Source organism: Nipponia nippon, unplaced genomic scaffold, assembly GCF_047370975.1.
Source record: "Nipponia nippon isolate SJK-2023a ecotype South Korea unplaced genomic scaffold, ASM4737097v1 scaffold_1, whole genome shotgun sequence".
In the NCBI taxonomy this organism is placed as follows: Eukaryota; Metazoa; Chordata; class Aves; order Pelecaniformes; family Threskiornithidae; genus Nipponia; species Nipponia nippon.
The window spans coordinates 119,618,668-119,643,292 of NW_028262290.1; the positions used below are offsets into that span (position 1 = coordinate 119,618,668).

The following is a 24,625-nucleotide window of genomic DNA, read 5'->3' on the forward strand; positions in this document are numbered from 1 at the left end:
AGTGTTTAGAAGTTTCTGACAGGAAGAACACTACTCAAAAATGTAGAATTTAAAACAGATTTTCATTGGAAAAATGCCTGGGTTTCTGCCACTATGTGAATGTTAATTTTCTGCAGATCCTTACATATTGCTGAAAGGAACTGGTTTTGCTGTAGACAGGTACAGTGCATGTTTTTAATTTTAAACACATAGTAACCAAATAAAGCTGTTGGCTATTAAGTGGGTTGTGCATTTGTGGATGGAGAGAATTTATCTTCTAGCATTCACTTGAGGTTTTTATTTTTATTTAAGGCTCGTGTTTTGGCAGTGCTGGACTGGGAACTTTCAACTGTTGGTCATCCTTTAGCAGATTTAGCATATGCCACTCTATTCTACTTTTGGCCTATACCTATGAAGGACTTAGGTCAAGGAACTGTCTTGGGTTTCAAAGACACCATAGGTATGAAACTGTAATCTTTTTGTTGAAATGAGTTCTAAGGTTTATTTCTATTTAATATGTTACATTTATAAACAATAAGAAAAGGTTAAATTAATAAGCACGTCATTTTGCACTTGAAGTTTTCCCTGGTTTTCTTCATTGTAGGAAACATGGTGATAGGGAGGTTTAAGGTAGTCCTGTTTTAATAAGCTGTGGCTTAGCCACAGTATGCTGCTTCTGTAAAAGTTTATTTTGAACCTTTCTTAGAGATAATGGAAGAAACTAAAATTTAAATGTCAATTTGTCATTTATTTAAAAAAAAAAAAGGAAAAAAAAAATGCTGCAATTAATTTCCTGACTGCAGTGGAGGCACAGAGCAGTAGGAAGTGTTATGCTTATCTGGAATTCTGACAGCTCCTATTTCCTTTTGGCTTTCCATATCACACTTAGGTCATGAGAAATGATAAAACATGTTTTTTACTATGTAAATGGAATATAAAGCTGAAGAGCTGTACAAATGTTTGAAGAATGAAGTGGAAAAAATAATAGAAAATGTTGACTATTCTAAAATATTGTGTTGTTTTTTTGTAGAAACTCCTTCATTTGAAGAACTGGTTTCCATTTACTGCTGCTGCCGGGGTATTAGCACTACTTTATCCAACTTTAATTTTTTTCTTGCTTTGTCATATTTTAAAATGGCAGCAATAGCCCAGGTAATACACTCACATTTGTTGAAATGTCACATATTTTTATTATGAGTATTTGTAGTTTGGTAATACTTGTTCAAAATATGAATCATATTTAAAAAATAACTGTAACCATTGTATGTCAGTTTGTTCCTTTAGAAGGCATATCTTAGATGCTTATGACTGATAACTCTCTAGGATAGATTTCTTGCTACATAAAGTACATTGTGTTAGGTATAGCTAACTTCTTAGGAAAGTAGGCTAAAAAAAGAAAATGTGGATATGTGGATTTTTTTCTTGATGTTCTTATTGTATGCAGGCCATTTTTTCATTACCTTTTTGGACTTTCTGGTTAATTTAAATCCTGCACTATAGAGAAACAAAGATCTTTCTAAGTTTTTGCAGCTCTCATGAAAGTAGATAGCAGGATAGATAAGTAAGATCCTGTTGGTGCCACCTATGGATGAAAAAGGGTGTGTTGTGAACTCAGCCTATTATGAGCATAGGAAGCCAATCTTGAGATGTGATTATAGGAGAAAATAAGTTTCATTGATGCGTTATTAACAGAAGTAACTGTTTAATTAAATATTCAGCCATTGTAAGGCATAATTGTATTTTTATGAGTTGCGGCATGAGATCAGCATACCAAATGTGGGATAAGCTACTTGGTATTAATTTAGAATAAGAGTATATATGTGGGTAGTTAACGTAGTTGTGGATAATAATCATATGTGTATACTGTTGTCGGTTGGCTTAAGGGACAGGCTGGGCTTGCTTGCAGTATCATGTGCAGACGTAGTCTTTTTTCTTATTCTTTTTTTTTTCTCCCTCTACTAATTTTTGTGATTTTCATTTAGTTTAGTTTAGCTGGACTATGTTGTTCTTCTCTTGTGCGCCAAGCACCTCCATTATATCAGAAATGGACCAAAACCAGTATTAACATATCCCAGTAAAATCTGTCTGGGTGTTATTTTTTTCCTATTAAGAATATGTGCATTGAAGTGTTACTTTCATAGTTGAAGAAATCACCAATCTAAAAAAAGAGACAATTTTAAGTGCATAATTATACCATATATGCCTTTCTTTTGGTTTTAGGGTGTATATGCTAGGTATCTCATTGGAAATGCTTCCGCAGAGAATAGTCATGAATTTGCTAAGATTGTGAAGCCTTTGGCAGAGAGAGGGTTAGAGCTCTCAAAAAGGTAAGAGTGGTCTAAACTACTGGTCAAAGGCAAGGCAAAACTTTTACATCCTCACTTACTTACATGCCTGTATAAGGCAGCTTATATTATTACTTGTTATTGCATTCAGTGTTCTTCTTTAGGTCATCTTTCAGCAGCACACATCACAGCATTTCTGGAGAGTTGTTTCATCAAAGTAGAAAAGGCCAAGAAATTCTGCTGAAGGTCAAGCAGTTCATGAAGCAGCACGTATATCCAGCTGAGAAGGTAAAAGCTTTTAGTAAACCTATTTATAAATGAGCATTTTATGAGTAGAGTTATAAAAATGTAAAGCTGTGTATAGAAGTCATGCCCTTCTATATTTTTTATCTTTTTTTAAAACAGCCTTATTTTCATGCAGTAATATTTGTGACATTGCAAAATATTAAGAGAAATCATTACAGTCTGCATTAATTGTTTTTCAGAATTAAAATGTTGTATGCATTGTTAATGAAAGCTATGAGTTTCTTTTTAAACTTTATAAAGTTTAAGAAGTACTCTTTTTAAAAAGAGATACTTTTTAAAGGTATTTGCCAAAATACTAACAAAACTCTAGAACTCTTACGTACTAAACACAAAGATGCTTAGTTAAAAAATGGGAACTGCTGTTTTTAACCATACAAAGTTGAATGTTTCTGTTTCTTGCCTTATTTTTTAATGTATGGCTTTTATGACAAAAAACATGATTCCATAATGTGTCAACGTAGCCTCATTCCTGAGTATATCTAATACCAGTGAAGGTTTGAAATCAGAGAGTGAAATATCCATGGAAGTCCCTAATTAGTGGAAGGGAAAATAAGATGAAGCATTTTACTTCTTAGCCTAGGGAGATTAGAGATTTTCCACTTAGAAAGTCGGTTGAACTTTTAACCTTATGAAAGCACAAATGACTTTTGTAGCAGAATTGGGTTTTTCAGCTTTTTTTTTTTTTCCTTCTTTGCAGTCAGGCAGAAGTGCAGGGGACATATTAATTTAAAAGATTAAGGCATCTGCCTATCACAATGAGAGGCTGAGAGCAGAAAGTCCTGATATGCAAAGTTTCTTAAAAGTCTGTCTGTAACTAGTCGTGGATTGTCCTAGGAAGCCTTGCAATAATTAATGTACTTGCTTTAAAAACAAATGAACCACAAATAGCCGTGCAAGTTTTGTGGATGAGTAGCATTGTGCTTGTAAGTTATTTCTGATAACAGGGATTGTGAATCAGGACTTGTAAATTCTACTTCGGAATTTGTATAATTGTGTGCTTTTCAGAAGAGGGCACTACTTTTATTCATTCTAAAACTAGTTCTGGGCCAGCTTTGAAGTGCTGAGCCTCACTAAAACATACTTGTGAAAATACTAGGATTACTGAATACACAGTTTTAGTACTAGTCGCTGGTGCTCGGAATGACTGTTTACATAATCTGTTAAGGAATTACTTTGACAGGGAAAAAATGTGTTCTTTATGTTTTTTCTCAGTTAAAAAAAAAAGATTAACTGGCTTACGTATCTGAAGTTTGTGATGGGAAACCTGACTCTTAAGTGTCAGTACATCTGGCTTTTATTTGTTGTTTTACTTTGGGCTTATGCCTCTTGTGCATATTGTTGGTAACGGTTACTTGTATCAGCAAAAAACACTGACTTTCCACCATCATCATCACATATTTTAAACCACTCCAAACCATTTTCCTATATGAAATAAGGTACTGATTGGGGTCATCTCCATGACACATTTAAAGTCTTGCATAATGAATAGATTGCAGTTTGATTTTGCATTATGTTTTTAATTTTATAATGCAACCAACTATATAATAAAAACCTGTGTTGAATTTTTTTTTTATTGGTTTCTTGGGGTGTAGGGCTGGAAAAGACAGCATAATATTACTTGTGTATGTTACATGTGCTCTTAATTTAAACATGCTTCTTTTTAATTTTTTCTCTAAGGAAATAATAAAATACTATGCTGGACACGGAAATACTGAGGAAAAATGGAAGAAACCACCACTGCTTGAGAGACTGAAGGTATGGGATAATAAATATTCTTGAGCACTCTAGCAGTAAAAGAAACAGGCACTGACATGGAGCATAAGAAAGTGTGGTGTATGCTGCTGGAGAAGTTACTCTGCATGGAAAGAAACAGTGCGAGGAACAGTGTGAGGAAAGGAAGAAAGCAGTGTACAAAAGGAGGTGAGAGATACGAATGAGAGAGAAGAAAAACAAAAGTAAGTTCTGTGAGGGGTATGTCTGAACTTTAGGTCAAAGACTGTACCTGTTGAAAATAGCTATTGAGAAAAGGCATCAGATATATCAGACAGTATGTTAGGCAGAAAGGAAGAAAATGGGAAGCAAGCCAGAATTTAATTTTTTTTTTTTTTAAGATGGATTGCTAATGTTTTTCTCTGTTGATGCTTTCAACAGGAAATGGCCAAAGCAGAAGGTCTGTGGAACCTTTTTCTCCCAGATGTCAGTGGTCTCAGCCAGCTTGACTATGCGCTAATAGCTGAAGAGACGGGGAAATGCTTCTTTGCTCCTGAGGTTTTCAACTGTCATGCACCAGGTTAGCAACCCTGTCCCATAACTACAGCACTGAGAGCATTGAAAAGTTGGGCATCTTACACCTTACAAGTTGTGTGTCTCAAGAAGTAAACATGACTGCTGATTTCTTACAGACACTGGAAACATAGAGGTCCTGCACATGTATGGGACTGAAGAGCAAAAGAAAGAATGGCTGGAGCCTCTCCTAGAAGGGAAGATTAGTTCTTGCTTCTGCATGACAGGTAAATTTTTCTCCAGAAGAAAGTCAGAGACAATTGGCAGAAATTTCACATGGCATATGCAAAAAGTACAAAACTACAAGTTGTTCTGTGTTAATGAATTAATACAGAAATTTCCACTGTATCTGTGAATGTGTTTCAATATGAAATTATATATGAGGTGTGAGTGTAAAGTGAAGCATCTTTGCTGCCCTTCCCTGATGGTTACCATTTTTCATGGTTACAATACTTAGTATTTTCTTTCCATATATTTTTAATTTATTTTTAGTACTAGTAAAATAACTTTTATTGTACCAAACAGATTTACAATAGAACTTACCCTTTTTTGTAATGTCCTTTGGGGTTCTCTAGAAACATACATGTAGGTACAAGTATGATTATTGTGATTAAAGTTGTGTAGTTTTGCAGTATGTCATAGGTAGAGGTTTTAAGACATAACCTGAAGATAAGTTGCAAAACATACGATGCACTTGCTTTATGTCTGTAGCCCAGCATTATGTTCATTTTTGCTCTTGAAAGCTTGTAGCATTCAGCACCTGTGGAAGGCCTGGCTGTTGATTTAGGAAGGTAACTTTTGAAAATGTGATGTCAAAATCTTGATGTTTCTGTGTCAGCAGGAGTTGAGAGAACTCAGTCTTGCAGAGCTGGACCCTTACTTTGCAAATTCTGTTTCACTGTGTTCACCAAGAGGAAAAAGATGCTTTTGCTTTAAAGAAGATGGTCTATAAAAGAAGTTCAGGGTGAAAGGAGAGAGGAAGAATCTTTCCTGTTCCAAACAATAATTGATGACATTTTGCTGGCAACTGCTTTGTGTGACCTATTTGATAAACAATCACAAAAGTAGTTTAAATCTCTTTATTTTCACTTGAGAAGACCCTAGGGGAAAAAGGGCTGAGGAGAGATATGACTGTTATCTCTAAGTACATTGGAAGGGGGAAGGATTTAAAAACATCAGGGAAGGAAGAAGGCTGTTGACTATAAAGAGTAGTCTGAGCCCAAGAAGAACTAAGTTTAAACGGGCTATGAATAACAGGTTGCTAGAAAATAGAAAGCCTTTGACCACCAGCAGAGCAAGGTTCTGAAAACAGCTTTTCTACTGGGAGCAAAACAGTGTTACTGTCAATACAGGGTATCTAGAGCCCTATATTTGTGGTGGTAGTACTACCTGTATATTTAATCCAGTGGCTTGTTTTGGTTTTTTTCTTTAACGCAGAACCTGATGTCGCTTCAAGTGATGCCACCAATATGCAATGCAGCATTGAGCGAGATGGAAACAGTTATGTGATCAATGGCAAGAAGTGGTGGAGCAGTGGTAAGCATGGAAGCCCTAAATAAGAATGGCTAAGTCTAAAATTCTTTCCAAGAACTGATAAAACAAAAATATTTGTGCTCCATTTCTGAGATCGAGAATTATCTCTTCTTGGGTAAAGGCAATAGAATGTAAAACAATGGAAAGAGCTGAATTGAGCTTTTGTTCTATGAAGAAAAGTCCAAGACTTGATCCAATTTGGGATTTTGGGCCCTTTTTGGAACCTCTGAATTTCGTTCACAGAATGAATGCAAGTATTGTTCTTTAAACGTTACTTCTTTCCATCAGGTAACTTACACATTTATGGCCGTAGCCTTTAAACTTTGTTTTTATGAAGCTGTCTTTTGCAGCTTGAGTGTGAGGTTTGAGTATATTGTGTAGTTACAGTAAAATTTGGCTGCTTTTTAAACTAGCCTGTGATGCTGTCGGACTGACTCTTACAGGTTTTTTTTTTTATACTGTACTTCCCAGAAAAATGAATGGACTAGACTGTAAGTGGTAAATGTCCTTGATAATATAGTGCCATTACTTTTTTACTGAAAGATGTATGATAACAACTGGAAAATCATCATTCCCTGGGAGTTTGGAAGCCAACTATATAAACTGGGTTGCAAACTGGAGTGAAACTGGAATGTTTCATTTATGTACCTTTGAGCGTGGCAGCGACATACTCATACATGCTTGTGCAATACCTAGACTCACCAGAAGATAGGGCGCACTCTCTTCTCTAGTACTGCAAAACTGGTGGCAAAAAGAGGCATGGTATCTTGTCTCTAGGCCTGAGAGTGTCGCTTAACTGCTGGCTACTGCCTTTGCTCTGGGTCAGTGTCTCCCAACTGTGCATTGCAGTTCCTAAGGAAGGAATGGGAGAGTTTGTAGGAGGTCATACACACAAAATATTATTCATAAAATTAGTTACGTGAATTATAAAAAGGAGAGTAAACATAAGAGAGTAAGCATGGTTTGGTTTGTCTAATTTCTAATAAAAATAATGAGGACAGTGAGATTTGCATGAAGACAGATGCACAAAAGGTGCTGAAATTTCAGCAAGTTTGAGAAACACATACATGCAGCTCTGCCTTACTCAGGAGTCTCCTTTTCTGCCTGGTTGTTTTTTTGGGAGGGTTTTTTTGGTTTGGTTTGGTTTTTGGTTTGGGTTTGTTCCCCCCCTGTTTTTACTCTGAGTTGTTGATTAGGTCCTTGGATGTTTGGGAATTCCAGAAGCCTGACAGCCTGGTCAGAATGTCACTCTGGGTGCAACCACTCTGTATTTGTGAAGATAAATTATAAATCACGCACGCAAGGAGTCGGTTGCTTCGTGGAAGAACTGGAATTTCTTACCATGCTCTGCATGGGTGCTTTGTGCATCTACAGTAAATCCAGTATGGCTTAAACTTGTCAGATTTATGGTGTATGCATAGACCATCTGTCAAGCACTGCTGACTTATCCGTTCACGCCCTAGTATTTCTCATACTAGGCAGAAATTTTGTAAGCTTTTGTCATCCAAACAGAGAGAAGAGGCTTGTGTCTTGTTTATGCTACTGTTGTTTCTTGTCTGTCATTTTTGAGCTTTTTCTTCCAGTCCATAATCGTGTAACTAGGGACAGTGTCTGAAAATGAGAGATTCTTGTTGGCTTTCATAAGCCATAGATCAGGCATTTTGTCAGAGCCCATGGGATGTTTGAAGGCAGGGATAGTATGCTGTAATACCACTTTTTTCATTCTGAAAGCTAATATGTCAATATATTTGAAATGCTTCCAGAGAGTTGCGGAAAACTGCTGTTTTCCTGGAATCCTCGCCAGCACTGTGGCAGGGGGCCAGCTTCGGTACCTCTCTGTGGACAAACTGTAAATCCCACCAGCCGTGAGCTCCATATGGAGTCAGAACCTCTCTCATTCATCAAGCAAGGCCTCTAGCCTTCGCTGGTTGCTAAAAGCCTATTGATGAGAGATGTCAATACCTACTAAAACAAAACAAACATGAAGATATGAATAAATGACAGCCAGTGCATATTTTTTATTCTTTGATTTTATTGTATGTTCATATATTTTAGCAGATACAGTTACTGTTTGATTCATTTTACAAATTCTGACTAGAAATTCCAGGCCTTGTATCTGAAGATTAACTTAACTTTTTCTTACATGTCTGCTAATGCTTTGACTGCACTACTTTGGCATTTACATTTGACGTGACATTTACAGAGATCTAGAATGTGCCTCCCATAGGGCACTGGGCTTGTTGAAGTTTAGGGTGAGCAGAAAAGGAGAGGTGAAAGGTCATTTTTGGTAGTTACAGAGAATGAGTTACTGTTTTTTGTGGAGGGTGGTGTTGTTGCTATATGTATGTGGAAATGCATGGAGCATGGCTTCCCCCCGCCCTCCCTCAATTCTCAGCCATGAAGTGATACCTCATTTCAAGCTGCAACCATATCTATGGAATGATAGCTGAGGAACAAAATGGAACTGACTTATCAGGCATATGTTCTAAAGTTTTACAAAATAGTTGGAGAAACACAAGATTATTAACTTTTGGTACAAAAGTTCCCGTATTCCTGTTCTATTGCTGATGGCTTCTTTTTCTGTTTTAATTATATGTTTAGACATGTACAGATTGTTCATTACACAGCTATTTAAGTGCATAGTACTGTGACCCTTTGAAATTTAAATGTTGGGGGTCTTTTAGGTGTTCAGATTTTGCTGAGGCTTTTTTTGTTTTGTTTTGTTTTGAATAAATATCTCTAGTTGTTTCTAGGAATTTCAGTATTTAGTTCTTGCCCGATGCTTAATTTTGATCAACATGTTCCACTTTGAACTGCACTGTAGTGTCTTGGCTAGTCTGCAGGTTCAGAAATTAATCTGAAAGTTGACTTGCAGACAAACAGCTGCTGAAACAATACCCCCAGAATTAGTAAATAATTCCCTTGGTTATATAAGATAGTGAAAGTAATGGAGAGTCTATATAGTGAAACTAATTGTTTCTTCAGTATGGTCTTCATAATTCACAGAAATTTCTTCAGGTCTTCCATTCTGTTGTTGTCTTCTCCAGTATCCATACTTTTTTGCAATTTTCATAATATGCATTTTAAAAGAGGCACCGAGAAAGGCATAGAGAAGAGGGTTCAGGCAGGTGTGAAACAAAGCTATGCTCTTGGTGACCTGGAGTGCGACGTCTATGGTTTTACTTGCATCACAGTCAGTAATCAACATGTAGATGGTATCTATGGCTCGCCAGAACTTAACAATGTTGTAAGGTAGCTGGGTAATAATGAAAGTAGCCACTACTGCCAGCAGAACCATGAAAGGTCTAGATTTTTTAGCATTTGCAGATCTAAAGATTGCTCGAGCAGTAGCTGAATAGCAGATCAGCATTACTAGGAAAGGAAGCAGAAATTCCAGGATAATTTCCAGGATTTCAATGATTGCTTTTAAGAGTGTTTCCATGTTCATTGGAAATACGGGAAGGCATTCATTGCTGTCATTGTGTTTCTTGACTTGATTAAATATCATTTCAGGGATACTGAGAAAAATGGCCAACAGCCAGACACAGATGCAGGTAACACTGCAGCGTTTACCAAATCTTCTATGACCCTGGGATTCAGAAGTGGCCCTGTATCTATCCACACTGATACAGGCCAGGAACAGCATACTAGAGCTGAAATTCATGGTGTACAGAGAAGAAGTGAGCTTGCACATTGAGTTGCCAAGTTCCCATCCCTGCACTGCACTTGCAGCCCAAAAAGGGAGTGTAAAGAGCAAGAGCAAATCAGCAATGGCTAGATGCATGATGTACACATCTGTCTTAGTCTTCGGTTTCTTGCAATAGGCATAAATTGCGACCACTAATGAATTTCCAGCGACTCCAACAGTGAAAGTCAATGCATAGAACACAGGAAGGAATAATTTCCTGAAATTTCTCACATCACTTTTTTCACAGAGAAGCTCATACGTATTGTAATCTATAACAGAGTTGAGATCATCATCCTCGTCCTCAGTCCAGTAGTCAGTTGAGTTATTCATATCCCAGTCCATGGCAAAGCTACAAGACACAAAAAAAGGGGGGAGAAGGGAATACCAAAGAAACAATACTGGTTTTAAATTTTAAAATTTCTGTTGAAACCTAAACCCCTTGCTCAGGGTTGCTTATACATTTCAGGTTTAAAGAAGTTGGATATTGAGAATACATTTGTAAATAATCAAAGTAGAGATAGACAGTGATGGAGGCAGAACAGACCGTCTCAAATTCTCAGAAGAAATGGGGTAACTGACTACATCCGTGTATGCAATGCAAAGTAAAAGGAATTCAATTGAAATGCTTTCATTAACCTCGGTGTTTGAGATTGCAAGATGCTTGGAGTGGACCTCACTGGTTTCCACATTTCAGTTGAGGAACCATCCTTGCTTAAACTGCTCTGACTCAGTTATGTTTGACAATATTCCATTGCAAAATAAATTTGTCTGTACCTTTATAGGGCTGAAATTACACCTTCCTCTCTACAGCCTCTGCAAAGCAAAGGAGTACCAGTTGAAGGCTGTAAATGCTATTACAATAGAGTGGGTAAGAAATGCTAACAGATTAAAGCTGAGAGGCAAGCAGTAGTATTCTGTGCCTACTGTCATAAATTTTGGCAAGTTTGGGATATGAGTATAATATAGGGAGAGCGTGCTTGTTTGTTTCTCGGGCACACATACGCACGCCCGTTCCATGAAGCACGGCAGTGGAGTCAGTTGCTGAGCAGCAGTGGAACAGGCTCAGTTTAGTCTCCATCCCACACAGCGAGCCGTGCCTCCGTGGAATTTCTTACAGAATCAGATTGCTGTGGGTACACTGCATCTTACAGCTGGAAACTTCTCAGGATGTTATGACAGGAAGGAATCTTATCACATACAATTCTGCCCACAAGTACCCAAACAGCTCAGAACCTCAGCTGTTTTCTCAAGAACTACCTCATGACAGATTTACCCCATAAACACTAAGGCTATATTTTCACTGCCAGCTTAGGGTTCAAGTTTCAGTGTTCCTCTCTTCAGACTGTATCTTAAGCGAGTCATGTCCTACAGTATTTTCTTCTTTTTCTGTAATTATGTTCTGATTTGCTGAAATTCTTTCTGTCGTAAACTACCGTCCTGCAGTGCCCTGTTTTCTTGAAATAAATGGGATTAAGATTTCTTAACAGCAGTAGCAAAAGGTAATTGAGAATGAAAAACACATCCCCCTTTCTCATCATCTGCAGTGTTTCAGAGTTTGAGGCCAATGTTACTGAAAGCAAATTCTTATCTGATATTCTGCCTCAGAGCTTTTTCAAGCTTGAAAAAACTCCAAATACCTTTTCTGGGTTTTAGACAAGGGTTTAAATGAAGGGTTGCCAAACCTTTATTATAAACAGTATCTCTTAAATTTTTTTTTTTATGTATCCTATTGACCAGGAAAAATAAGTTACTGATTGATCTCATATTCAGGGATGCAGACCAATTAAATAGAAAGAAATGAGTAATTTCTGGTTTTGCTTGATTATTTTTTTAATGTGGATCTGCTATCTAAATTTTTTAAAAAGTGTGTTAGTTAGAAATTAACTATTTGGTTTGGCTTCATCCATAATGACTTTGTTGGATTACTTTGTTAACATTTCAAAACACTTCCCATTAAACTTTAAACAATGATTACTCTTATTTTAAGTCTTGTAATCTGTCATTTACTGTTGCCTAAATGAGGTGTGCGGAATGGAAAAATACAGTAATTCTATTTATTAGTTTGGCAAGGGATGTTTATTCTATGCCTAACAAGCTGTGTTAGCAGTATTTTTCAGCAGGGGTAATCTTTTGCAGCTTTATAGTACTTTGAGGAGAGGTTCAGACATCAGCAGCAAATGTAGCATTTTTTTTTTTTAATAGAAAAGAAACTGCTGCAGGGAGAGTTTAATCCACTTAGCCAAGGTTAGAAGAAAATTAAAAGTTAAACTGAAAAGATTTGGTTGTGGTCTAAAACACTTATTACAGAACCCATCTGGGAATGCTTATTCAAATTGGATCACTGGCAAACTTGCTTGGAAGCAAAAAAATAAACATTTCCATGCAAACTTCAAGAAGTCTGCTTATCACACAGCAGTTTGGCTGCGACAAGGAGCATGCTCTGCTGTCTGATATGCTTTTGGCTGACCTGAGTTCTTGACGGAAACGAAGTTATCTGAAATGCAACAGTTGATATTTCTCCCTTAAAACCATGGTTATGTTTTGGCTAACGTGCCCGTTCATATTTGTCATTCCTGTTAATGTTGTTTCTCCGGTGCACGTATACATGCCCATTACATAAAGCAGAGCAGTCCCACGGGAGTCAGGTGCTGATGAGCAGTGGAACGGGCTTAGTTTAGTCTCCGTCCCACGCAGCGAGCCGCCTTATGCCCACGTGGAATTTCTTACAGAATCAAATTGCCGCGGGTACGCTGCCTTTTACAGCCGGAGACTTCTCAGGATGTTATGACAGAAAGGAATCTTATCACATAAAATACTGCTCACAAGTACCCAAACAGCTCAGAACCTCAGCTGTTTATTCAAATACTGTTTTCTAGGAGGTATATTAATAGATATATTAATAGACAGCTTTGCCTGTTTTCTTGCAGAATTATACCAGCTTCCCATTTAGATACAAGTTATGGGATTGTATGAATGAAGTTAATATCCCTGTGTTGAACGAAGTTAATATCTCCAGTTTAAACAGACAGATTTTTTTCTTTAATGAATTAAGTGGTATTCTGTTCTTCTACTGCACAAATCTAATTTTAAGACTGGAAATGAGCATGTGCCTTAGTGAAATTATATCTCTCTGTACAGAAAGCCAGCTTAACTAAGAGTAAATCCTAGCCCTTATCTATGTAGATAATTATATACAGAGCAGTAAATATTAAAACAAAACTAACCTTCTTTTGTCAGCAGACTAGTAGCAGGTACTGCAGTTGAGATGTGCTTCAGTGAAATGATCTGAATTGGTCTGACACACTGCATTTTGTCTTCGCACCACACCCTCATCTGGAAGTCAGTTGCACTTTCATTTTAACTTGCCAGTTTAAAAAAAAAAATAAATAAAAATCCTACTTCCCTAGAAACTCTTCTTATTTTGAAGACGTACATTTCCTATGTTCCTCCCTGTTCCAACCAGAATGTGAGTGTTCTTTGGAAGGTCAAGACTCTCTTACTATTTCACTGTGTTGTTGGTTGTTTTACTCCTGAAAGTCCAAATGTTGTTTTGTTTTTGTTTTATATATAATTAAAAGGCTTTTATGAAATCACACATTTGAAATTTGAGAAGGAAAGAAAGAGGAGGTATTCTGTCTGGGGCAGAGTTACCTGTACGGCGTCACTACGTTCTTTCCTCAGGACACTACTGTGCTTGTGATGGCTGCCTCTGTAAGGTTTTAAGCGATCCTTATATCCCCCCTTTAAGTAACTTTTTAGGGGATACAATAGAAAGATGAGTTTGCTCTTTGTAAGATGGGGGAGGTTGCTCTTTCAGTATGTGATATTGAACAAAACCAGGAAGATAATAGGGAAAAGATGTGAAAGCAAGTAGTAAATTCTCAACCAAAGTGTAAGCAGATAGTCCTGCACCCTATGGGAGAGTTCTCAGGGACTTGAATGTTACCAGTCAGACTCGTAATCTATATGTTTGATGTTATTTCTACAGAAACTGCAAGCCAGGCAGGTGCTGTAGAAGAAAAATAAAAAGATGCTATTCCATCCATGGACACTAAAAAATAGATAACTAGATTGCAAGAATTAAGTGCTATTGGCTTCTGAAACCAGGTTATATGGCAGCTTCTTTAAGTAAAGGTTGTACTGTCCATGTCTGTGCCACATTTAGTACTCTCCACCAGAAAGAACCTGTATAAGTTGATGGTGTGAAGATCAGTAATTTTAAGCATGTTACACCCCTGATAGCAAAGATTAGGCTTCTGATAGGATGGTGATCAACCCTCTAAGAACATTTTACAATATCACTGTCTTCGCCTATGTGAGTGCCATGAAGAGTTAAAAAATATAGTACATTAGTTAAACTTACAGTGTTTCCCTATGTAGCGGCATTGTGGTTTAAAAGTTTTGGATGGGTTGTGCAGGCATATATATGAAAAAGCTTGTGAAAAAGCTTATTGATATGGAAATATGCTTAAAACTGACCTTCTAAGTTCTTTACTATTTCTATTTTTTCAATTGTGAGTTTCTTGCAAAACTACTTCTAACTCCTGCTAAAATGACAGGCAGCTCTGACTCTTTCCCCCATTCACCAGCAGCTTCTTTGAATTCTGTAAGTAATGTAAAAATGTCGTTTACAAATGAGAGATTTATTCCATCCCAGCAATCTGTATTTCTTCCAAAGCACTGGAGTCTTTCAGAGTCCTGCATTAGACCGGAACTTCTTTCTGGTGTTTATGGGTCAAAGTTGCATAAAATTTGTTTTGGGTATTCAGAACTTCAGACTCTAAGGAGTGGAAAGGCCAGGAATCTGCCTTCCTTTGCTGTGTTCAGATGAGAAACTGCACATGGAACAGAGGTATTCGTTTGCCTTCCAGAAACTTGTACTTACGACTTAGAGCGTCTAACCAGATGTCTAGCTCTCAGCGAACTCCTCACTTAAGTTCAACATGAAAGCGTCTTCTGATTTTTTTCATACAACATTGTGAAATTTGCCTTTTTTTGAAGCAGGGATGTGACTTGAGGGTGTTTACAAAACGGTTTTTGAAGAGATTCCAGAAAGTCAAAATATCTTTTGTTGTAAACCTCACTTCAAGATAAGTGTGGTCTAGAAAACACCACTTGTGCAATTCTTTACCTTCTGTGGAAAAGGAGAAGAGTCAAATACCCCTTAAGAGTGTAGCATTTCTCTTTGCAGAATAGTACATTGCAAAGCATATGTGTTATTTTGGGGTCGGTCACCCGCTTGCTGCAGTTGCCCAAATGAGCCAACTGTTTGAGGTGTACTTTTTTTTTTTTTTTTTTTAACCAAGCTGATTCATTCCCTCCCACCCCAGCTTTTCACTCAGGTATTTTAGCTCCTTAGCATTGTAGAGCTCATGGGCCACAAGCATAACCCCACTTTGAAAACAATGGATGAATAGCATATTGCAAAAGTGGAAAGTAACCAGCCAGCAGTCTGGCCCTTGAAACAGGCAGTGTTGATCAGAATGAGATAAATCTCTCCCCCACTTTCCGGCCATCACAGGGGCTGTTCTGAGGAGGAAGCAGCTCAGCTCAAAGCCAGGTGGTTGTATTGTCTAGACCAGAGGCTCCCAAACCTTGTGGTAACAGCTGCCAGGGAAGTTAAGAAGTCATCTTTGTTTCTGACCTCCAAACAAACCGAGTTGGTCCAGATCAAATCTTGAATTAAATCTCTGCGAAGCTTGTCATCTGCATTGAGGTAGCAATAAAAAATTTACTGATTGTTACATACATCAGGTATAATCCTGCCTCCATTTCCCTAGCTTCGTTGTCTGTCTGAGACTTTGAAAGGAATGAGAGCACGCTTTGGTACTGAGAAACCTTTAAAGAAAAAGATAGTGAGGATTAAGGCTCTTAGAAATAAGATGCCATTTTAATTAATGGTAGAATCTTCTGTAGGACTTGTACGTTAAAATGCCAGCTTTATGCTACAATGACTTGTATCAAATAATGTTATCAATGGCTTGAAATGCTAGCAGATCGTTTTTGGGTAACGATTTCCACTCTGATCTTTCTTTAAAGTGCAAACTAAAATAATTTGCAGGAAGGGGCAAAAAAACCTTCATTCCAGGGAAGTTACGCTGGAGTAGTAGCGAAGTCACCATGTTAACCCTTTGATATCCTGATTTGCGTAATTTGATTATAACGTGGCTGGCATTTCGTTCCCACATAGATCCTCCAGTCTTTACAGTTTTAAGAAGCTTTACTTTTGAAATGGCAGCATCTCACCTTGAGGGGTGCTTTTGTATATCACACTTATTTGCTCAGCTGTAGTGGAGACAGAAGTAATTAGATGCCATTTCAAGTACTTTCTTGTTCTCTCTTCACAGAAATAGATAATGGAGCTGGATCCTGGAGGGTTTGGATGTTTGGCTTTTCATTGTTTTCCTCCCCACAAGTCAACTCCCTTTTACATGTTAAGCAATAAGATGTATTTTGCTTCAGTCTGATTACTCAGAGTATAAACACAGAAGTAGACTGCATGCTTTCGCTCCCGTATCACGAAAGGAAGGGAGTAAGATTTATTCGTATGAAACTTCATCTAATTCTACACTGAGATTTTTATATTGAGAACTATTTTTGTGTTTGTGACTTTTTTAAGGTGCTGGGAACCCAAATTGCAAAGTTGCAATTGTAATGGGCAAAACCAAAACCTCCTCAGCATCCAGGTAAGGATTCCTGGGAGATTCAGAGAGTTACCTAAAACTTGTTTTCCTGGAGGAGTCACTGCTTGCAAAAAAATTTTGTTAAGTGAAATACCTTTAATTGCCTTGATCAGTTGGATGTGCTTGTGAATGACAGGGGAGTTTTAAACCTGTGCATGTGTCTGTTTAGAGAAAAATGTTGCTGACCAAGCTCCTGTTTTGCTGTCAGCCGCTGATGACTGAAGCCTCCCAACCTTTTTAGTGTCACCAGCTTGCATCCGTGTGTTTCCCCCGCTCCGTTGTACTTGCTCTAGTGTTCCTGCAGCTGTGTGATGAATTGGATCAGGACATTTTTTGGGCTTCACTAACTTTATCTTGGTCACATTGGTTTTCATCGGCATCCGTTGTTCAACCAACAACCATCTCTGGCTTACAATTTATTTCATAAGTATAGCATATAAAACGATTAACAAGAGTAAGAATTGCTTGCTTAAGTGGTAATAAAAACAAAGCTTTTCAGAGCTTCCCTGAACAGAATGAGTACAAGTGGCACGTCACAGACCTGAAGTTATCTACTAAGTTTCTCACAAAGTTTTCTGTAGGGATAGAAAGTTAAGTTTGAAACACGGGATGTTTGTTTTGTGAAGTTGTGTGAGCACAACATCGCACATCTTTAATCAGACCTACTCATTCCATTCCTATATGTGTAAATATAATAATTCCCTCTTCTTGTTTAAAATAACTATGTTGTTCAGCTCTTATTACCAAACTAAAATTGCCTTTTACAAAAACTTATGCGAGTGATGAATAAAATGTTTTGTGACCGATTCTATTAAAATCACAGAGCTTAAGATACAAAAGAATTGGAACATTTATATCTCTAAGTTGGATTTTAGCCCAGATTCCACTGATTATCTTAAGTTTTTAGATTTGGCTCGGTTCCACTGAGAAGTAAACAGTAACTTGCTTCCAGCATACGGGATGGTTTGTGCAACGGCTGCACAGACGGTGGCATCTGTTGAGCTCTTCAAAGCCGAACAGAAGTTCATGGAGGGGATTATGTGGTACCGCACACGCTAGAACTGGAGACTGAATTCAGGGGCCTGCGATGTCACCTCCGGTTCTCCATGACTACTAACTGACCTTAAATATTCTGAAGGAATTCAAACATGGGGACTCTTTTCCTAAACTATGGGCATGCCAAGATGATAATGATGATAAACATGTTTTGAGAACAAAAGAGAAATGCGGGGGCGGGGGGGTGGGAACAGCCTGGCTGATACAGAAGTACTTGGACAGATGTGACAGAAGTAGTGGTTTTTCGGTCGTGGTGTATTAGATGCCAGTAGCACATTTTTACTTGTTGACTGGTGATTCAAGGAGTGTTGAAGCATGCACGCCGCACCGCATGCAGGCAGGAGGGCTGTAATCGGTGTAGGTAAATCTCAACATTGGCTTCATGCGAGTGCTAAATTAAGGATAGAAAATAAAAGAAGTGGAGGGAGGGGACAGAAGGAAGGCTCAAAGTTAATCGTAACTTGTGCATTTTGTCTTGATCAGGTACGAGCAGCACAGTATGATCATTGTTCCCATGGACGCTCCAGGGCTGAAGCTGATAAGACCCCTCTCAGTGTTTGGCTACCTGGGTAGATGATAATATTTATAAGCTATATGTGTATTAATTTTTAGCGATCTCAGAAGTTGCAGTAATACTATGAATACTGCATATGAAATAAATCAGTAAAATGCATATATAGAAGAAGGGTGAGGAATTGAAGGCCTGTATTTTTATCCTCCTTCGTTTTACCCGGCTGTTGTGTTTTCTCTATCCCTGTAGATGAGATCCATGGAGGACACTTTGAGATACACTTCAATGATGTGCGAGTACCTGTCTCCAATATAATACTGGGTGAGTTTTCGGTATTAATTCCTTTTTAATACATACAGCAATGAACCAAGTTTTATGGTTTATTTTATGGTGGTTTATTTTATGAATCACCATAAGTTATTGTAAACAGTTATGGTCAGTTGAGCCAGGCTGTCAAACACATGTCAAACACATGTCAAACACACTCCTTTAGCAGTCTACCTGCTGCTTGAATGTAACTTGTTCAGAGCAGAAAGGTGATTGAAGGAAGCAGGGCAGCTGTAGCTGTCATGCAAAAATCACTGCCCTGAAGCAGAGCAAAGCAGACACTGTCAGTCAGTGGCATTCTTTCCCCAAAACCAGTTCTCACAGACTTTACAGATCAAAAAGAGCGTTCTGCTGTAGTCCGTGGCCGTCCAAGCCTGTGGACTTAGCAGAACTGGAAAAAAAAAAAAGAAAGAATGAGCAGGCCAGCACTGCTATCTTCTGCATGGAGAACTTTGCTCTGCTTCTCTCACTTCTAAGAAATCAGGGTTTACAGTATTTCCTCTCTGCTATTTTTATTTCCCTGAAAGAGCTTTCTCTCTTGAGTAGCCCTAGGACCTGGAAACCTCAAACTCTTCCCCCAGATTCTCATACCAAATCTCATAGATGTATTTTTCAATGTAAGAAAGATAAAGAACATTTAAATCAAGTAAATCAAACCCTCTCAGAAACCATCTTAGAATGTACTTTGCGCTGTATTATTAACAGTATGTCAATATAGATCTAGTTGGAGTAAACCAGAAAAAGTTCTGCAAAATAAACTTTTAAGAAGCTTGCTTCTAGCTCTGGTGCTATGAGGCCACTTCTGCTCAGAGCCATGGATCATTTCAAGCGGGAATCAAGGAGCCTACATGTGCCTGTTTTTCTCTCCAACCAGGTGAGGGCAGGGGGTTCGAGATTGCTCAAGGTCGGCTTGGGCCAGGCCGTATTCATCACTGCATGAGGTCCCTTGGCGCAGCTGAAACCGCTTTACAGATAATGTGCCAGCGTGCCGCACAGAGAGAGACTTTTGGGAAGAAACTGTATCACCACGTAAGCATCTTCCCTCTTTGTCTCAATTCGCGTGCTCCAGACATCACCCTTTGTTTTGCCCACACAGAACTTTGTGATTCTGATAACGGGCACTGCAGTAGATGTGCCCTAACCTTGAATTCCTATTCATAATGCTTCAGGTGGGAAAGGAAACAATCCCCTTGCAAGGCTCCCATTTTTCACTGTAACCTATGGGATTTTTTTCCCCTTGCAATGAATTGGATATCCTTTGCTGGATTTGAATACAGATTTTGTCACCGTGGTTTTTTCTCTGCTTTCACTGATCAGTTTGGACAGGTATTTTTTTTTCAGGCATACAGCTGAGCTTTCTGTAGTTGCAATCTGAATTCACTATTTTTGTGTATCGAATTCGTCACCCAGGCATCTCTGTTCGTGATTACCGGAGACACTCAAGGGTCTAAATTTGACTAAAAATTTTACTTCTCTGATCGATTATTTGTACTTACTTATGAAAGTACAGACCAAACCAAGGCCATAGTGGGATTTTTGGTCTTGTCTTGCTCTGGAATTGAAATACTGTTTCATAAGAGAGCTTGCTAGAATAATGAAAAGATGACAGTCTGCTTTTTATAGAAACTATCAGCATTTAGTAGTTGGCCTATCACATTTCAAGCGTTCCTCAGCCTTATCCAACAGATAGGATGACTTTATTGGAAAAAACAAGTAAAGGCAACGGAAAGAGGAAACTTGAGTTAGTGTCTGGCACAGGTTATAGAAAGTTGTTTGTACAGATCCAGGGGGAATAATCTTACATATCCATTTTCCAGTCATGTCATTGCCAAACGTCCATTCACGACCATAACCTGGAATTAATAAAAAGAGTTGAGTGAGGCGCACTCTATTTCCGAGACGCTCGTTATAGTGAAACCGATGTTTGATGACGCCACAGGCAAGACCTGGAGGCCAGCTATATGGCCAGCATAGGTTCTTCACAGCTCCGGGATAGCAAAGGAAGAGGTGAGGCTGTTGGCTGCCTTGGGTAACAGGCTGACTGGCACCACCGCCCACATGGCAGTTAGTTACAACCCTGGGAGCTCTTGGCGGAAGAGCGTGTCTGAACACCTCCGCCCGGGTTCAGACCGCCTTTGCTGGCGCCAGCTAAGCCGAGCCCCCCAGACTTTGCACTGAAGCGAGTGCTGCACATTTGCTCGTGCCTCCCGCGGCTCCCAAGGCTACAACAGCCACGCTCCCGGCAGGAGCGTGTGCCCGAGGCTGGCTCAGGCTCCCAACAGCTTTTGCACTGACAAACAAAGCGTGAACATTTTTTTCTACTGTGGTGTGTTGGCTGCCAAGAGGAGCAGGGAAGGGCTGCCAAGAGAGGAACTTCATTTGGATCAAGGGAGGCAGTAATTTGTCATCAATATGTGGACAGATGCAGCAGGCACCACCCTGCAGCTGTTTGCCTGGGTGTGTAACACACCGCCACCAGTAGTGTAAGCAAAACAGAACCGATTCTTCTTTCACCCCCCAATTTTTGTATACTGGGGCGTGTTACAGAGAGAGATGGCTGTGAATCCTGGTAGCGGGGTGAAGGAAAGCAGGGAGTAAAAAGCAGGCTTTGAAGGGCTTCAGGAAAATGGCTAGCAGGCAGTGGGGCTGACCAGGAAATGAGTGTGCCAGAATCAGGAATTTTTCCCCTTTATCCTCTTTCCTGCCAGGAAAAGAACTGTTCTATCTAATCTTCAGTATTTCTGTCAGCCAAGTGTTTTCTTTGTTATTTCCCTCAGGTGACATGCATCAAACTAGCTTTAATTTGCATAAGGGTGTCACTAAATGACTGAAGATGCAGATGCTGAGAGACGGGGCGCCTTCCTTCGGGCAGGTTGGCCCTGACACACCAGGAGGCATTAACTGACTTTCTGCTTGTTGGCTTTGGTTTCCGCAGGAAGTCGTTGCCCACTGGATCGCTGAATGCCGCCTTAGCATCGAACAGGCTCGACTGCTTACGCTAAAAACAGCCAGCAAGATCGATACGTTGGGCAATAGAAAAGCAAGGAAAGAGGTACATTTTTCTTCGCCAGTCTTAGGCTAGGACTTAGGGATGCAACACCTGTGTGATCAACTGGTTGAAATACAAGCTAAAACATGTTGCTAAAAGTTATCCTTCTAATCATAGAGCATAACTATGTGTTGAAAATTGATGGCCTTAAGCTGTGCTTTTGATTGTCATGAGATTGGGAAGTGTTCTCAGTTAAAAACTTTGAGATCAACCTGATAAAGTGTTTAAAAATTAAAGAAGTTCAAGTATTGCTCATTTGCCTCCACACGATGAGATAGTTTTGGGTGACCGTCTCTCCTGGAAACAGTTTCACCTTACCCAGGGAACAGGAACAGCAGAGCCCTCATCCAATCTAAAGAGGAAGGAATGTACTGAGAGATACCAATCTTCGCTAGAACCGTTAGATAAACATCTTCAGTTGCTTATGAAACTATTCCTGGTAATGGTGAGGTCTTTTCTAACTCCAGGTAGCCATGACCAAAGTGGTTGTCCCTCGAGCTGTGCTTAAAGTGATTGACTGTGCTATCCAAGTGTGTGGCGGAGCTGGAGTTTCCCAGGATTTTCCTTTGGCTTCTATGTGAGTAAGGGAGACTCGTCTGTAGATTCAAAGCATTCCTTTTAAAATAATTTTGTAACAGCCAGTACATGCCGTTTCACCTCAGATAGCCTGAAATAACGGTCCATATGCCTTTAAGCTATAAAAGTTAAAACAAGTGCTTTTATAATTCAATTCCAATGAAACTGCATTGCTTTACCCTTACCAAAAAATAAAAAGAAAAAAAAAGCTGGCACTGGACCTAAAATAGTTCTTATCAGCAGCACAGAGGATCTCTTTCTAAAGCTCATTCTTATCCCTTATGACCTTGGGGGAGACACAACCCTTCTGCATTTCCAGCCCACGCATCTCAATCCTGCCAGGACGATTTTGCTGCGGTATCTCCTGTGTGATAGCTCTTTTCAAAGCGACTATTGTTAAAAGGATGGCTACAGCACAGACAGTGCTGGGAATCCTGCCGTCAGACCGGCTCGCTGCTGCGGCAGGATTAGAAATCTACCCCTAATTCAGCTCTTCCGACACAGGTTTGCTTATGTACGGACCTTGCGCCTGGCAGATGGGCCCGATGAAGTTCATCTCTCAACAATTGCAAGGTGGGAACTGCTTGATCAGTCGAAGAAGCTAACGGCAAAAATCTAAGCGTCAGCATAAAGCCATTGCAAATGGATGGAAGATTTAGAGAAGGTTTTGTTCTGTGCAATAGTGTTAAGGTAAAATTGGATGAATACAAAAACTTGATTCTAGCTTGAAGCAATACATATTCTTTCACTCTTTACTTGTAATTATTACAAATTTGCAGAATGCCACATAAATACCAGAACTTGTCTGGGTTCTTTATAACACTAAATAAAATCTATTTTCTAAGAGGCTTAAAGTGCTTTATTTGCTCTGAGCCAAAGCCCTCTTCATTCTTTTGTTGTAGGCAAAGCAGTTTTGACTCAGGAGTTTCACCCAATTATAGTGTATTGCAAGCTAGGATAAACTTTTAATTATTGATTCAATGACAATTAAACACTTGGGGTAATGCCTTTCTTTTCCCTTTCCAAAGCTCAGCCTCAGTCCAGCCCTCTCCTCCCCAGTTCCTGCTCTCAGCTGCCCTCCTCTTCACTAAGGCTACGCTTCGTCCTTCCCCCGCCTCCCCTCAAGTGAGGCTGGGGTCAGTACCTAGCAGTTTATCTGCTACTCCTTGCTCCTTACTCCTCGGTTTCTCCTCACACATCTCCTCCCATTTTTCCGTATAGGTGCCCCTTTTCTCTTCCCTCGCGTCTTTCCTTTTGTGTCTCCTTTTGTGCATCCTCCTCTCTCCTGGCCCCAGCTGCTCCCACCCTTTCTTAAGTACGTCTAAGCATGGGTGGCACCTTCCCCTCCGAGGAGCAGCGACTGGCACAGGGCAGTTCATGGCCGCCTCTGCTGCCCAAACAGGCCCTGCCATTTAAGCCCAATACACCTTCCTGAAGTTCTCAAAGGTCAGAGGTCCCCAGCTCTGCTTCTTTACCAGCCCTCTTCGACTCAAGTGACTTCCAAGAGAACTTGTTCGTACAGTAACAGAGCCAGGGAGACCACAGCAGACTGCGCCCTGGGTAGTTCTACTTCCTATAAAGGTAGGCCAGGTGCTTTTCAACTTTACAGGTGTATTGGGGGGGCTGAGATGAAGTTAATTTTCCCCACAGCAGCCCTCGTAGCGCTGTGCTTTGTACGGAGAGCGGGAAGGGTGTTGAGGACACACCAGTGGTTTGGCAGCTGCTGCTGAGCAGCGCTCGCACAGTATCAAGGCTGGCTCTTGGGAGGGGACATAGCCAGGACCGCATATTCCATACCATATGACAGCTGCTCAGTAATAAAAGCTAGGAGAAAGGAGGAGGAGGAGGGGGAGGCAGTTGTTGTTTTTGCAGCATTGGTCCTCCGGAGCATCCACTGTGCTTGCTGGGGCCCTGCTTCCCGGGGGGGGGGGCTGGACATCGCTGCTGCTGGGGAGTAGAGAATGAAAATCTTTTCTTTTTCCTTTTGCTTTTCCCCACTCAGCCTTTGCTTCTGCTTTCATTAAACTGCCCTTATCTCAACACGCCAGCCTTTTGTTTTATTTCCTCTCCCCTGGCCAGCTGAGGAGGAGGAATGATAGAGCAGCTTGGCATTCAGCCAGGGTGAACCCACCACAACAGGGCTGATCAACAATTAACTTAAGGATACAAGTGTGTACTTTTCACATGAACGAACCAACCTCCCCAGCACAGGGTTGGAGCTTGGAGAGAAGAGGCCCTGTTTGGCTCCGTCTTCAGGATGAGACCTGAGAGATGTTCAGCAAAGGCTGCTGAAGGCAGTCAGGGCGGTACAGTACCTAGAACTGGAAGCTTTCTGCAATAAAATTTCGT

The 24,625-nt window shown here is 39.7% G+C and overlaps 3 protein-coding genes across 4 annotated transcripts in view; 1 reads left to right on the top strand and 2 right to left on the bottom strand.

Moving 5' to 3' along the window:
- The window catches only part of ACAD11 (acyl-CoA dehydrogenase family member 11), a 29,530-nt gene extending 6,406 nt beyond the window's left edge, over window positions 1-23,124 (top strand). Inside the window, exons 6-20 of one of the 2 annotated variants that reach the window (XM_009464524.2) lie at window positions 292-439; window positions 1,010-1,131; window positions 2,200-2,306; window positions 2,429-2,552; window positions 4,248-4,325; window positions 4,722-4,860; window positions 4,973-5,080; window positions 6,291-6,389; window positions 16,694-16,760; window positions 18,297-18,382; window positions 18,574-18,645; window positions 19,526-19,680; window positions 21,587-21,703; window positions 22,168-22,277; window positions 22,781-23,124. In XM_009464524.2, the coding sequence (XP_009462799.2) occupies window positions 292-439; window positions 1,010-1,131; window positions 2,200-2,306; window positions 2,429-2,552; window positions 4,248-4,325; window positions 4,722-4,860; window positions 4,973-5,080; window positions 6,291-6,389; window positions 16,694-16,760; window positions 18,297-18,382; window positions 18,574-18,645; window positions 19,526-19,680; window positions 21,587-21,703; window positions 22,168-22,277; window positions 22,781-22,895 (1,647 nt within the window). In that variant the 3' untranslated portion in view covers window positions 22,896-23,124. The remainder of the gene's footprint in view (window positions 1-291; window positions 440-1,009; window positions 1,132-2,199; window positions 2,307-2,428; window positions 2,553-4,247; window positions 4,326-4,721; window positions 4,861-4,972; window positions 5,081-6,290; window positions 6,390-16,693; window positions 16,761-18,296; window positions 18,383-18,573; window positions 18,646-19,525; window positions 19,681-21,586; window positions 21,704-22,167; window positions 22,278-22,780) is intronic. The other variant, XM_087769877.1, reaches the window with a different exon arrangement.
- Window positions 8,399-13,407, bottom strand: ACKR4 (atypical chemokine receptor 4). The gene is made up of 2 exons (XM_009464483.2): window positions 13,299-13,407; window positions 8,399-10,423 (listed from the first exon to the last, which is right to left on the bottom strand). Exon 2 carries the CDS (start codon window positions 10,414-10,416, stop codon window positions 9,343-9,345), a length of 1,074 nt encoding a protein of 357 aa, XP_009462758.1. The 5' UTR covers window positions 10,417-10,423; window positions 13,299-13,407; the 3' UTR covers window positions 8,399-9,342.
- A 1,358-nt stretch (window positions 23,125-24,482) lies between the features above and the next one.
- The window catches only part of DNAJC13 (DnaJ heat shock protein family (Hsp40) member C13), a 57,697-nt gene continuing 57,554 nt past the window's right edge, over window positions 24,483-24,625 (bottom strand). The window contains exon 58 of the mRNA XM_087769852.1: window positions 24,483-24,608. The gene's annotated coding sequence lies outside the window, so the exon portion shown is untranslated. The remainder of the gene's footprint in view (window positions 24,609-24,625) is intronic.

Excerpts from the sequence above, each read along its gene's own strand:
- ACKR4 (XM_009464483.2), bottom strand. The coding sequence starts at position 10,416 with ATGGACTGGGATATGAATAACTCAACTGACTACTGGACTGAGGACGAG.